The sequence below is a fragment of the Platalea leucorodia genome (genome assembly GCF_965183815.1).
Source record: "Platalea leucorodia genome assembly, chromosome: 2".
Lineage (NCBI taxonomy): Eukaryota > Metazoa > Chordata > Aves > Pelecaniformes > Threskiornithidae > Platalea > Platalea leucorodia.
In genome coordinates this window covers 19,023,556-19,038,737 of record NC_138824.1, presented here as the reverse complement: position 1 = coordinate 19,038,737, position 15,182 = coordinate 19,023,556, and the positions used below count along the sequence as shown (strand labels likewise).

Below are 15,182 nucleotides of genomic sequence, written 5' to 3'. Positions count from 1 at the left end.
ATGCTAACAGCTTCTCAGATTTGCTAGCAGTAAGACAAACTGATTTCATTCACCAGAAAAATTTAGCAAATTATTTTCTTTCTTTTTTGCTCAAAACTAGCAAAAATGGGCATCTATGTTGTTAGTGATCTCTTAAGTTATTACCCAGTTATTTTCTGATCAGATAGAAGACATCTAAATGTTCCCAGGCTTAATTTATCGGTGTTGAGAAGGTTATTTTTTGATGAAAGAAAGAGGGAGGAGGGGATAATTTTTAAAGGTGAATTGAAATGACACAGCTGAATTTATAACAATTGCTGCACAATAGCTGTAACTGAGTATCTGACAAAACAAACAAGCGTGCACTACATAAATAAAGGAGGAACCAAAAAACCGACACAATAACAAATGCACTGCGATGAGTACAAGAAATACTCTTGTCAAAAGCAAGTAAAGCAAGTAGTACTGTAGAGTTTCATTTCTCCGAGGGGAGCACGCTGTCCACCTGCCCAAACAAAATGGGTGCCACATCCAGCACATACATCTTGGCAGAAGAATCAGTTGTTTCCTAACATATCTGTTCCTGGTAGCCAGTGGCTATTTTTGGTATAAAGGAAGAAAGTCTTGCTTTGTGAGTAGCTGAGAACAGAGACTTCATGACTGGCAAAGGTTCACCTGTTTGAGGGCTCTCGGCGGTTACCTGGCTGGTGTAAGGTACTGCTCCAGCACTGGAAACTGTCCTGTCAGGGCCTCAGGAGGAGTTCAACCCCGGTCCTTTTGTTCACCAGTTTATTTTGAAAAATATTTGAGCTAAATAAGGTAACAACCACCCTTCTGGCGGAGGGTCAGTGAGAGGAGAGGTCGTGCACCTTGGCAGCAGGCTGCACAACCGGTTCTAGGGAGCAGCTCCAAAGTTAGGGCCAGGGCTCCTTAGTCCTGCTTCTGGCTGCAGGAGGGAGAGGATACAGTGGTGAATACATTTGTGTTCAGGGAAACGTGTGGGTTTGTCTCCTGTGGGTGCTTTTGAAAATTTCTACCTCTGGGGAAAAGAGTGTTGTTTATTTGCTCAGTATTTTTATTGTAGTATTCAACTTCACTCAATGGGAATCCATGCTCCCTTGATAGCTACTGACATTTTCATCCCTTCCCTCTGCTTTGCCTTTTTTTTTTCCTGCTGCATTCTCTGTCTTTGAGCGTCTCCTTTTTCCCATTCCCTTCCTAGTTCTGTGCTAAGAACTGCCCTGCCTCTCACTTTCCTATTTTGTCCCTTCCATAATCAGGAATGAAGAAAATGTCATTATTGACCTCTGAGAGACAAGATGTAATGCTCCGGCTAGAGTAGTAGGGAAGGAAAATGCCTTCATCTCTAAGGATTTGGAAAAAAAAGGTAGCCCAATGTAGCACATAAGGTTAGGTGGGTAGAATCCAACCTTAATTCATGATAAATGTCAGACCTGACACAGAAATGTATCAAGCATGTGAAATTTGAACCACCATCTGGATGTTTGGTAAATTTAAAGTACAATACATTATTAAGGGACAAAAAGCGGTTGAGGGCAAGCTCTAGGTGTTTACTTCATGTGTGCAGTGTACCTCAGGTATCTGTGTATAGACACTAATTATCAGCTTTTCTTTATCACTGGCTTTCTGGTCGTGCTCCTGTTTTTCTCAATATGTGATATTTTACAACCGTTTTCCCCCTCCAGGGTTGCTGATGGCAATAACTCAGCCTTTTTCCCATGGTTTGAAATTGGAGTCTGGCTGTGACAACTCTGTATGCATGCAGTTTTTGTTCCGAATCTCACCTATGATTTCATTTTGTTTCTCTTTCCAATCAGAAAATGAAGAGTTTGGCCCAAAGACGCCAGTCTGCACCATCTTTGATCTTTGTCAAAGCACTTAACAGATCTCGATCGGTCTCAAGGTGAGTCAGTGAGTTTTCCTGGCTGTGCTGTTTTGCAGTTTCTCAGCCCAAAACTTGAAATGGTTTTGAGCTATTGTCCACACCAGGTTGTCAACCACAATTCGGGCTGCTTGGTAGCTGCACAACTATAGAGCCTGCTGAAAGATGTGATAGACCCAGCGCAGACGCCGGCTGATCTCCTAGAGGGGGTTTCCCCAGCGCTGCCACACTCAGCTGTTTATATGCAATTGGGCAACCAGAGCTGTTCCCCAGTTTGCAACCAGGCACGCAACGTTTGGGCTGCGCGGTTCTAATTAATTTGTGGCTGGCTACGATTGCCTGCTGGGGAGGCGGCATGGGCAGAAGATGAACGTTTCCTACTTTCTGCCTTGTACACTTACACAGCGCCAGGCATAACTCAGGAGTGGTTGCTGTGGGACTGTACGGTTTAATTTGAGCTAAGTTTCGGTGATGGACTGCTGCATGGTACAGGCTCTCTGGGGCTCTGGAAGCACCTGCTGGTTTAGGACAATGCTGTGGGCCAGGGTCTGGTGGTCACAGCCTTCTCCCGTCCAGCACTAGCAGCTCGCGGGGCTGTGTATGTGGGGGTGTGCGGGTGTGAAGCGTTCAGCATTTTTTGTCTTGATCTTCTGCCAGGATCAGCCGTTCCTCCTCCCTCATACCCCGATGTAAAGCTACCATAGAAATGTGAGTTTCTATGGAGCTAGTGCAGTGTCCAGCCCCAGCCCTGACCTGCCATTTGAACCGCTCTGCATACATAACTTCTGTCTTCCTGCACTACAGTTCATTAGACTTTAAACTTACAAAACGTAAGTGTTTATCGAGAAGGGAACCATCTGGTAGGCTCTTAATGCTTCCAGCTGTGTAGAGCTCTTTGCGAAGAAACATTATTCAGGAAAATTAAAGTATGGCTTTGTAAGGAATATTTTTTCCTACTCTGTGGTGTGTTCAGTAATCAGTATGTGAGCTTTGGAAAGTTTTTTGTGTTTGATCTAACTAATACCTGGTTTCATATTTGTCATCATGGAGAATTCCACAGTATTTCAGAAACCTGTGAAAGTATTCTGTGAAAACATCAGAGTTGCAAAATAGGAAAGGAAAATGAGTTGAAAGTACTTGCAGGTCTTTTTGCTGGCTATGACATAGAAGAGGAAACTTAGAAATGAAGTCTTAAGGGCATTTGCACCTTTTTGTGTAGTCTAGTGGCCTGAGCCTAAGACTTAGAGCCACCAACATGTGTTCTGGTTCTGCCTGTAAAATTTCTTCTCTGGCCTCTCTCTGACTTTGTTTCCAGGTCCTTGAAATAAGATTAATGGATATTTTTTAACCCCTTCATGAGAATACTGAAATTGTTTAGATTGTCTGTCCTACCATATTTATTCTTCATTTACTATTATTTCTTCATTGTATTTGTAGCTATGTTCATAACAGTGATACCACCTTTTGGGCATAGATGACGTGTTCATAACTGAGGTTGTTAAATTAGAGACGGACTATTACTATGAGGAGTAGCAATAAGTGGAGAGTGCAGGGGACAAGAGATGGGACCTCTCAGCCCTTGGACTTTAGGGTTTCCTGCCACTTATACACTTATGTCTCCATAATGCCTTCCCTTCAAGCTGTCTTAAGACTTGCTCCTTGATATTAAGAGAATGAACTATATTTGATGCTTATATTTCAGTCTTCTGTCATTTGCTTGATGGGGTTCAGACGTGAACATTTTTCTTCAATTCCATTTTTATTTTTTTGTTTTATTGCCTGCTCCGTAAATATCAGAAACTGGACATAGATGGAGAGACACTGAGTGTGATAATACTCAGCATGTACATTTTTACCTAAGAATTTTACACTTTCTTAAGTGTAAATATGTCTTGCTTGTATAGCCTGGATCAGAATTATTTCCAAATCTGGTGTGTGGAGGATTTTTTTGTAAGGCCAGTTGGCAGAGACTTTGTGGTGGAGAGGACCGAAGAGGGGAAAATGTTGCCTTGTTCTGCAGTAAGGGCAATGCTTTGCCTCGCCGATGGACCCTGCTGCTTTCACAACTGATGGATGCTGCCTCAGTCATGTCTGTCCTCTGCCTGTGACATGCAACAATTTAGCGGGTCCTGTTGTTTTGAACTGAAGTCTGTGGCCGTAGTGAGAGGTATCGGGTGAAGTCTGAGGACCCTGGAGCCAGAGCAGGTGATTTCGTAGCTTCAGAGTCTGTCAGCTAGAGGGTAACACTTTGGACGGTGTTTATTATTGTTCACAGGAGCAGTAAGTCTCACCTGTGCCTGACTTCCTTGTTTGGCTGTGCAAAACACATTCCTCTTCATCACCGAACTGATGGATGAGTTTGAACTTTCCACTCGGTTTGTTGTGTAAATGCTTAACTCTTGTGAAGTGCTTTCTCTTAAGGCGAGCTGAAGAGCAACAAAATGACTTCTCATGCTTTCTAATCTCCTCCAAATGTTTTATCTCAGACCTCTCTCAACTCTTAGTTCCCCTTCTTGTAGACACAGCCAGCCTGCAAAATCCATTATTCTCCTCTGGCAGTGAACCTTAATACTGGGACTCCATAACACTTACTTGTTAATGGTTGATGAATGACTTGTAGATAATAAAGCTCCTATCTGAAGTTGGCAAACATCTGTGAGGGATTTATATGAATCCTCTCACCTCAGCAGCTGGCTCACCTCAATATTTGTTGAAATTAATGAACAAGTGCAAAGTTTAAAAGGGCAGGAAATACTTAGAAGCACAAGTCAGTTTGTATTTTTATCCCACTTTATATGTCAGGTGTCCTTGGTTTACATACAGGGCACTTTCATAAAATGTGGTGGCACCCAGTTTGGACAGACTTACTTTGGGGCATATTAAAGTTTATTAATGGTATTTATTCAAGGAAACCATTGTGACATCTGGAGGTGGCTATTTAGCATTGAGAGGATTAAGGTTTTTTAATGGTAGTGTTGTTGTAGCTGTGATGGCACAAGGACATAAGCGAGGCGAGATATCTAGCTGGAAAAAGCAGGTGCTTGTTTGTGCCCTTGTCCTCTTCTTCAGTCCTGAAAGAGCAGCAAATCTGAAAGTCTCGTGTGCCTAAAAGCTTGTCTTCCTTTTCTCCAGCTATATCATTTGGTTTAATGAAAGTTAAGCCTTCCTTACAAATCTTGCCTTGCCATGTCAGTCATGTAAAAGGAGTTACAAGGTATTTGGCCTACAGAAGAATTCTGGGATGGATGTATGGCATGGTGGTGCACAGATGTGCAACCACGCTGTAATCCCTGCCTCACTCGACTGTGACTGCAGGCAGCAGAGGAACATAGTAAATTCTACAGATGTGGTAGTGGAATCTGGGCCCTTACTTCCAAGAGATGAAAATATGCAGATTATTCATTGCCTCCTGTTCTTGCTTCTCTTCCTTTTTTCTATACAGTTCCTCTTTCCTCACAAAATAGTAATGAATAGGCATGTAAGGACTGTTTCACATCATCAGATGTTCTCCTTGGAAGCACTTTGAGCAAAGTTATTCTAGAAATACATTGGAAAAGTAAGCTTTTGATATTTTTCTTGGCTGATACTCAGATGCAGAAAAAATAAGTTTGATTGTTAACTCCATTAACGTGTATGAAATCAGCAAAGGATTTGGGTTAGTTATATTTGGCTCTGGACCTGTTCTGCAGCTGTAATTTTCCTCTTACTTTTTCTTGGTGTCCTTTAATGAAAACTGGACAACTTACTTAATGATATACTTCAGCGCAACACAAATTATGGGCTTGAAACAGAAATGTCTGAGGCCTGGATTTAAGGTCTTGTAATCTCAAAATAATTCATATAGAATAATAAAGACTTGTTTCAAGCCAAATTTTCAGCCTTCATTCTGCTGTCCCTCAAAACAATTTTCATATGTGACAAAGCCCAAGCTACCAAGTTTCTGCTCTGTGTTGGCAGACTTCTGCTCGCATCTCGGATACTTCACAGGGACAGCCAAATTCTGTGTTGCAGTTGCTGGCAGCTTCCCCTTTCCTAATGCACGCCTCACCAGATTGCTGAAAGTGATATTTTTACATGCTGAAACTTATTAATATAATTTCACAATTTCTGAGTCTGCATGACTGTTTATAGATACATGTCTCTACACACTAAAGGTGTTAAAATATTGCTAATGAAGCTACTCTTTATTACAGCGTGAAGCATGATTATGATATTATTTTGGTGTAAGCTAGAAGCAGGCGTTGTTTTTTAAAAAAATTAAGCGTAATTTTAAAAAGGTTTTATGAACAAATCTTTAAAGAACCTGAGAAGGAAGTACCTAAAAAGTCACCCCCACCTGATTTTATTATTTGGATTTTATGGTCAAAGAAATTAAAGGTAAAAACTGAGGATTTCACAAGTTTCCAAGGTGCTTTTTCCCCTTCTGTACATGGAAGCGGTATTGTGCCATTCATGGAGAGGCTGCTCTTCCTTCTCCCAATGCACAGTAAGTGATTCTGGCATGTTATCTTCCAGGGGTCCTGTGCCAAATGCAAAATATCCCAGATAACGAAGATCATATGTGTAATCTAGTAATACATTCCACTTGGCGCTAGTCAAATACAGAGTGTTCCCAAAGTCTTGGACATTGTGTTTTCAGGGTTTTAGTCAGAAGATATGTGGATGATCCAAGCTATGTGACTAGATGAAGACAAAAATAGAGACTTTTAATAAATGTAAATTGCCAGAAGGCGTTAACCGTCTCTTTTTCAAGGGGAAAATGAGTATTTGGTGTTTCAGGCAAATCCAATTGCGGGGAGGAACGGAATAAAGGTTCATTGCGAGTAACTAACTTGTTAAGTAGGTATTTCGGTTGTAATAATTTTGCTCATGCTTCACTCGTTTCCATGGTAGCGAATAATTTCGCCTAGCAAAATAATCTCCATGAGGCGCATTCGGTTGGTGAGGCTGAGCACCTCGGTATGGTTCGGGGGCATCAAGCGGGAGCGGCTGCCGCCCCGTTGCGCCCCACAGCCATTTTATTTACTGGCTGTTGCAGGACGAGGCCTTTGCAGGCAGGTACGCCCCGAGCAGCTGCTGTCCCTTCGGCCATCGTGGCAGAGGCGGGTGTTGCTCAGCAAAACCTGTCGAGTGGAGGAGCGGGACCGTTGGCCGTGGCCACCGTGGCCTGGCCCGTCAATAGTGCCATCGCCGGCAGCACGCAGGGCACGGCCTTAGGGCCACCCCGCTGCAGGGCACAGCCTGGGGATGCTGCGAGACAAATGGCGCTTAGCAGCTCAGCCTGAGGGGCTTTGCGAGGCAAAGGCTGCCATATCACATGTGTGCACATTTCTGTGCGTGCCTGCGTGTGTCATACGTGTGATCAGCGTGGGGTTTTGCCTCCGAAGCTGTGACACGCCACCAGCGGTGATGGGAGAGATGGGCTCAGGACCAGGACAGGAGGTGGCGTGGCTGGATACTGTCCCAGCCTCCTTCCATTTCAGATGCAGGAGTCACAGTTTGGGAGGGAGGGTATCCCTTGAAGGCTGCAAAATGGAGGTGAGGGAAGGGGCTAACAGGGTAACAAGTCACTTTGGGCAGTAGGGGAAGATTTACAGTGTTGCCGTCAGGCAAGCCAGGGCCCTGCCTGGGGGTTGCTCCCTGGCGTGGCCCTCACCCGCCGCCCCATGGTGCGTGAGGGGCCGACGCGGGTGGCGGCAGGCCGGGTAGCTACCGCTAGGCTTACACGTGCACAACTGAAACAACATCTCTGAAGCCTCCCCGCCGCGCCCTCGGCCACCCAAATGGCGTGGTCACAAGAGATGAGGGCTCTTAAAACGCCTTCATTCACCCTTAGGAAGAGGCATGCTGTGGAAGGGAGCGCTTGCAAGGCAGTCTTTCTGAAGCCGCTGGGCTCGTGGTTTTTTGGGAAGCACAAGAGCTGTTGCTATTGTCAGAGTGGTTCCCCCAGGTGAAAATCAAAGTGGCAGCACCCCGCGGACAGCCCTGTGTCCTGCACTCCTCATCTTACAGTCCTTTGTCTGAGAGACTCCAATACACTCAAAAATACAGAAGAGCCATTTTATGAAAGACAGGATGAAAAAGGGCAAAATCCCCAAGAGTTTCCCAATGTGAGAGATTAAGTACAGGCACCGCTCGCTTTATCTTGACGTGTGATATTTCATAGCTTTTTCCATAAAGCTCCAGCTCCAGGAGTCATGTGGTTATAAAAATCACAGTTTCATTAGAACTCAAGTTTCTAGTCATCAGGATGGAAGGAAAATCCTGTTCCTAAACACTCAGTCAACAAAGCAAATGAAAAGTTCTTTGCTTCTGGGTTTAGTTTGTAGATTTAATTCAGCCTCGAAACTTCTGATCAGGATTTTTTCTGAGATTTTCCATTTCATGAAAAGTTTTGATGTTTTAACATTTTATGCTTAACCTGAATGGGCAGAAATGTCTGTATGAGAACTTTCCCAGATATTTCTCCTCAGTATGTCATGTTTCCCTATGTAATGTAAGGATACATGAATTTGTAGAAAAATAGTGCTTTTGTTTTAAAAAAAACCCGCGATTTTGTATCAAATGGCTCTTCCTTTTTAATGGAATTGCACATAATTGAAATAACTTCTGATGATATTGTACAAGTTGTCATTTTTATAGCATTTCTAATTCATGCTTGATTTAAGCTAATTATGACACTGGAGTATTGTTTCCTTAAACCATGTGCTTGAATGCAAAAGTTATTTTTATGTAGTAATAGCTGGGGATAAAATTTTATTAACTGTTAACAAGGAACAAAGTGAACTTTCTGAGGCCTCAAATGGCCTTTTAACTCAGAGATTGGCATTCCTGTCCCCCCGCTGTGTTTTTTTTTGTTTTGTTTTGTGTGTGAGCATGTGTGTATGTGTGCATATGTTTGTTTTTGATAAAACCCATCAGGTCTTCATTTATGATGTACAAACTGGCTTATAGAGATGTTTGTACATCTGGAGATCAAAATGCGCTGCGGCTCTCAGAGATACGCTGCCTTTTTTATTAAAAGAAAAGGACTAGAGGTAAAAAGAAGGAAGGCTTGGAAGCAGGGTTTTGGAGGGATTGGAGTTTAAATGAGGGATTAATTTTACAATAAATGACTAATAGTTTAACACTAGCGCTTTAAGCCGATTCCCCTTTGGATGGAGTTGTGACAGTTTTAAGACAAGACAGCGAGGGGCACTGCTCATCGGGATGAGCGCAGGGCTCTGCTTGTCCAGATGTCTTACTGTCCACATGTGCTTTTGGCTGCGGCCCATTTTGGGGGCTTTTTGGATTAGGCCTCGAGGTCTGGCAAAATGCAGCTGTTGTCCAGCCATTGTGTATCCCTGATTCTAGGCAATAAAATCTCTGCCAAATGACAGTCTGGCCAAGCAGTTTGGGCAGCGGCATACCTGAGGAAATCACGGACTGACTCGCTTAGACTGCTTTGTGATCATTTATCTTGTGTAAACAAGCAGAAAGCCTGTAATGATGTGCAGGCTGACATGCAGCCTCTGGTGCTCTCACCTCTGACAAGGGCCAGCATTAAATACGCATTGAACTCTCCTCGTGGCTGATATGGCATCGCTTCTCCCGTTTCAGTTATTTCCTCATGGTGCACAAAACTGCTGGTAAGGAGTTTTTAGTCACACCATGGGAGTAACAGTCTGTCTTTAGATTTCTTCTGTGACCATGTCTTAAGTGTCTGAGTGCCAGGGGCTAGATCCAATAAAGGATAATAAGTCTCAAGGGCAAGACACGGGAATAATTTAGGTACCTGAATCTAAAATCATGACTTAAAAAACATCATCTCAGTGGCTGCCTGACCTCCCAAGTGCCTCTGTTCTTTAGGCACTCTCCTACTGACCAAAGAGCTCCCCAAACACCTGGAGTTGTGCTTTTGCACATCCCAGTACGGCATGACTCTTGGCAGCATGACCAGGTCTGTGTCGAAGAACTAAACACTGCTTCATGTGAGGCTCCCGAGAAGCTCCATCCATTAGTCCACAGACCCTGTTTAGCCTGCCCGGGCAAGAACAAGGCCTTCACAAAAGCAGTTGCAAATGTTGCTGTCTTTTAAACTTCTGGCTGAGTCTGCTTTTCTGGAGTGTTTTTTAATAATCGTTTAGGGCAGTGGTTTCCAAACATGCAGTATCAGGGTTGAAGTGGGAAGGAGTCTGGCTCATTGGGTATTTTGGCAGGGAGAGACCATGGTCTATGCGGCAGCCAAGGTTTGTGCCATCTAGCAAGCTGGGTGTAAGCTATGCTAGGCGTTTCTAGCCTGCTCCTTAGGCAGGTCCCTGCAGACCACCACTGCTCTTTGTGAAACTGCTGGCCTCAAAGTCGGTGTGCTTTCGATGGATCACCCAGGTTCAGGTCTCTGCCTCCTTCCCAGAAGAGAGGTGTAACTACTAAAGCAGAGGGGAGTTGAAGCGAGTGGAGACTTTCCTTCTTCCTCCCACAGCTGGAGCTGGGCCACTGTGCAGAAGGACATGCAGTGTTCCTGGGATCAAAATCTTATGTTCACAGGAGGAAGCTCGGCTCTGTAGATGAATGGTGAAAGCACTTACCTGGGAGGGGAAAGGCCTACGTCCGTTCCCATGATTATTTTTGCCTGTCACCCACTGACACATCCATGTTGAGCCTGTCCTGTGCCCTAGCTGAAAGTGGTTGTAAGTACTGAGATGAGTGTGCTGGTTTGGACCCTCGTGCGCTAGAGCCTGTGCACTGAACACAGAGTGCATTCAGTGGGAGTAGGTATCTCAGTACATCTAGGTGCATCCTAGGTCTTCATGGCAGGATTATTCAGAAAATGCAGAAAAGAATGGTAAAGACCTTCACCTGAATGAATAAGCAGAGCTGAGGTGTTTTCATCTACCTTCCTTCTGCATTTTGTTCTGGTAGTAAAACCATATCCAATATTTTGCAAGGCATCTCATTTTATCAAGGCTCCTCTCGAAACGCATTTGGGTGCTGAGGCCCTCCGGCTAAGCAACCTCACCCTCATTCCCCTCAGTTTTGCTGTCCAAGAGCAGGGCAGGTTTCCTGGTGGGTGGTGTGTCAAGTGTGACGTGTTGCTACAAGGAGGTCACTAATCAGACACAGGCAAGCTCTGCTGCTGTAGCAAAAGCTCAAATAAACATGGGAAAAAAAAGTCATCATGGGAAAGGCTCTTGTGTTTCCCCCTTCCCCAGGCTGCCGTTCTTTGCAGGTAACTGGCCTGTGCCTGCTTCTCCCTTACGTAAAGTAGTTACCATCGGGTGCAGGGATGCGGGGGATCTTCTAACAGCCTTTTTCTCCAGCTCAGATCACTGGTGGAACAGAAACCTCTGACTAACCTGCCTGAGTAGCTATGCAAAAAACTCACTGAATATGTAGGCAGTTAGTTATAGGAAAGCAAACCGGTGCATGTGGCTACCACTAATTTGTCTGCTGGCTGTTCGTAAGGAATCTGGGTCATTACACTTCCAATACCTGGCAGCGGCAGGCATATCAAGTAATCTCTTCACTGTAATAGGATAATTCCTGTGCTGTAGTACTAGTATCAAAATATCGTTTAAAGCCCTTGAGGCAAACCAAAGCCAGATCTGCTCCTGTTATGGCTGGGACAGGTGCAGTGAAGTGACAATCCCGTCTTCCATGCGGCATCCATATCGGTCGTCCCTCATAGGGAAGCGGCCCTTAAAAATTTAAGCCAATGTAAGGGCTGGGCAGATCTTCCCTTCACGTCTGCGGTGGAGCTTTGTGGAGTTCACCCCACAGTGTCCCACAGTTGTGGGGATATGGGCAAGGCCAGGCAGCAGCGCCTTCAATGAGAGCTGCAGCTTGCGGGAGGATAAAGCGTGGTGAAGGGGCTTATCTTTTAAAGGCAATACTTGCAGCTATTTATAGGTCACTTTGTATGTGATTACTTTGTTTATAATCGGCACGTTTTCTCCTGAAAAAGGGCAATCAGGAAACAGCAGCCGGTGGATTCCAGGTTTGCTTTACCTGGCCACATACTTGAAGTCTTGCACTGTTTTGAACGCATTTGTTTTTCTTAAGATTCATTGTTGCCGACCTGCAGACTCTACCCAGGTGGCACAAGCCGAGGAGGGGAAGAGCCTAGCTGAATTACTTCTTGAAGAATGGGAAAATCAGAGGCTAAGGGGGAATGAGTGTTGAGCAATGAGACTTTGAGAGACGGTGAGCAGCCCCCCCCGGTATTACCTGATAATTGAGTGATGTGACTGACAGGCAATAAACCTAGGCAGTCACCTAGAAAATGCTGTTTCCCTGTTAAAAGGACATGGTCAGACAATTCTTGCCCATCTACAGCCTGTGTAACATGTAGCTGCAGATGACAGGGTAGGCAGATACACACAGGCCCACTAACAGCCATATACGATGGTCCAGAAGGGATTTCTAAAGATGCCCACACCAATCTTTTCACCTCATGTTCACCTCAGCTTGAAATGACCTGTTTCTGCAGAGGTCTGCAGCATGTGCTGGCTATTTTTGGTAGCCCAGAATTCCTGGCTGTTACATGACCTGCGCTGAACTCTTGTAATACAGTTTGCAAGAAGATATTCGAAACCCCCTTTTGAAGGAAAGGTTTGTTTCATCCATGAGGTAACTCAAAATCAACGGAGTTGAGCTAAGCTTTTAAATGTCCCAGCTGTGATTAAGTGGGATTAAATGTCCCAATTGTGATTGCTGCTTCCCCCAAAAAATAAGGTAGGACAGAAACCTTATCCCTTCAGGCTACTAAAATAATACTGGATCCTCCGAGGGGGACGTGGGTGAAAGTGAGATCCCAGAGTGCTCCCCTCTATGCCTCCTTGGAATGGGTAGGAAGGAGCCACGGTGGAAGTGGCAAAGGTGGCCTGTGCCTCCAGACTTCTTGTAGGCCACAAGAAGCTCCAAAAAGCCCAGACAGCCATGGTGCAGAACTGCAGTGCTGGGGTGTTAAGTTCTGGCTTTTTCTTTGCCCTCTGTTCATCCTATTTTTTTCTTTTTTTTTTTTTCTTTTTTTTTCTTTTTTTTTACCCCCAAAGGTCACTTTTTCCCTGACTTTTTTTCATCTGAACAACGAAATCTTTGTCTGGGTAGACAATGCCTGGAATGCCATTTCCCTGGTGCAACTGGAATGGGAAAGTAACTCAAGGTGGTGGTGCTATGTCACTCAGTAAAAACGAGTGGGAACTGCAGTGGGGAACAGAGGATCAATTCTTCCAAAGGCCAAAAAAGGTTTTATTGACTTCTACATGTGAATATGTCCTCCCCCAAACTTCTCTCTTGCTCAGGGAGACTTGGACCAAAACCCCTTGGACTTGTTGATTGCTAGCAGAGCTGTATAGCAGGACCGGAGGACACCCACACTGCAAAAGCTTTCCAATAGGATTTAAATAACTTGCACTGAATTCTTTTCTGGGAGAAATAGGCAAAATATGACCGAAGCGTGTGGTGCTAATTTATACCAATAGAGAATTTTGCCCTTGTGCCAAATTTTCAGAGTAAACACCTTGCAGCTGTTTGTTAAAATAAAACAAAAAACCTTGGAAGTAAACCAAACCACAAGCATGTTTCCTGTCTCCAGCCACCACACTGTAGTACATATTTGCTCTGCAGATAATATTATCCTTTTGGCTATGTAGAAATTACTTAAGTGCAGCTTGTGTTCAGTTGAGCTGCCAAGCTTCCATCCTGAAATGTATGAGGATCTTTTTTAATGATGCATTTTACCCTACAGCTATGTGATATTTTATTGTTTACTGATTTTTGGAAGACTACAGAAAAATAATAAAGTTGCGTGCCTCAGCACCTTGAACATTTAGTGTAAACCATGTTATTCATCATAATAATTGTTATTACTTCTAATAAGATTTTGACATTGTGCAAAGATGATTTCAGATACTTACAAAACAACTTTTAGAATCCTAGAATAATGAAAGTTGGAATATTTTCTCAATGTATTTAGAATTAAAATGTGCACACTGAGTTTTAGAAGTAGAAGAGTGGTACCTGATATCCTAAATATAAGTGGTAGCCCTGATTTCTGCCCTAAAATGTAAATTTATCTATCTATCTGTGCAAAACTTGCTCCCAATCTCTATTAATATTCATCTTCCTTCCGTTGTCCAGGCTTGTGCTTGCCCTGCCTGTGCTGGAGAGGGGGTTGCAGTGCATTTTGATCCGAAGGCTCTGTGATGCTGTTGGGACTTACTGTTTTATCCTGGGTGCAGTGCTTTCTGCTGTGGCTTGCTGAGGTCCAGCCACTTGCACGGCCAGAGTGAGGGTAACCCTGTGCTAGAGGCTGTGAACCGGGGCCAGTGCGTGCCTGTGGCAGAGGGCTTTCTGTGAGATCCACAGGCACAGTCCATGAGGGAACACACAGGGGTGAGAGGTGACCACCTTGGATTTGTTCCAAGTAATTATTTGTGAAAAAGGAGTTGCAACCAGTAAAGCACACTTATCAAGTAGGAGCAGGCATTTTAATACTTAGAAAATAACTAACGCTCTATGAAAAACGGAGCACATCTCACTTGTTTTATTGTACAAAAGCTACTGTACGCGATGGTGATGGCCTAAGAGACTTTAACGGAGCGGTGCAGAAAATAGACTTGCTATTTCTGGAATGCTGCGCTGTTTTCACAAAGTGCTGCTTCAACTGTATAAGATTTACCATAGATAACAGAAAGCAAACATGCCCAGCATCCTCAAAAAGAAGCTCCCTTAGCATAGCAGGGATCAAGTTGACAGCAGATTTTCAGAAATGGGTTGGCAGCCCATGTGATTAAGAGAGTTTTATGCTTGTCTCTCCAAGTCCCTTCTATAAATAGTCAGTGTAAGATTCCAACAGCATGCTAACTTTGTGTTGGCCCATATCTTACCCACCACCTTTCTGGAAAACACTCCTGCCCTCCAGGCTGGTACTTTTTGTGCTTACTTTCACTCTCCAGGTATAATTATTATTTATTAGAATAAAGTGCTGCATAAATTTAGATGAAAAGCGTATTCTGAATCATGCAGAGTCAAAGTGGGAAGAAGCACCAAAGATCCTGAGCACGTGGGTGACTCCCCGAGGGCACTGGTCATGGCTGGAAGGCAGTGACAGTAGTGAGTGGTTACCACCTTTAAAAATGCAGAGGATTTTTTTTATATATAATCTGCCTGTCTAAATAGGGCTCTGAGCTGCAGATTGCTCCGTGTGGGTGAGCCTTGTCTGCATGGAGCCTCGTTCATGGTGAGAGGAGCTGCGAGTGCTCGGCCCCGAAGCCAGCAGGTCTTTGCATGACTGTGCCGAACAGGTAGTGGGGACGGG

The 15,182-nt window shown here is 44.2% G+C and overlaps 1 protein-coding gene across 1 annotated transcript in view; it reads left to right on the top strand.

Moving 5' to 3' along the window:
* The window catches only part of ARHGAP20 (Rho GTPase activating protein 20), a gene marked incomplete at both ends in the record, with an annotated part of 62,180 nt that overhangs the window by 8,065 nt on the left and 38,933 nt on the right, over positions 1 to 15,182 (top strand). Inside the window, one exon of the mRNA XM_082305035.1 lies at positions 1,818 to 1,903. Coding sequence (XP_082161161.1) covers positions 1,818 to 1,903 — 86 coding nt within the window. The remainder of the gene's footprint in view (positions 1 to 1,817; positions 1,904 to 15,182) is intronic.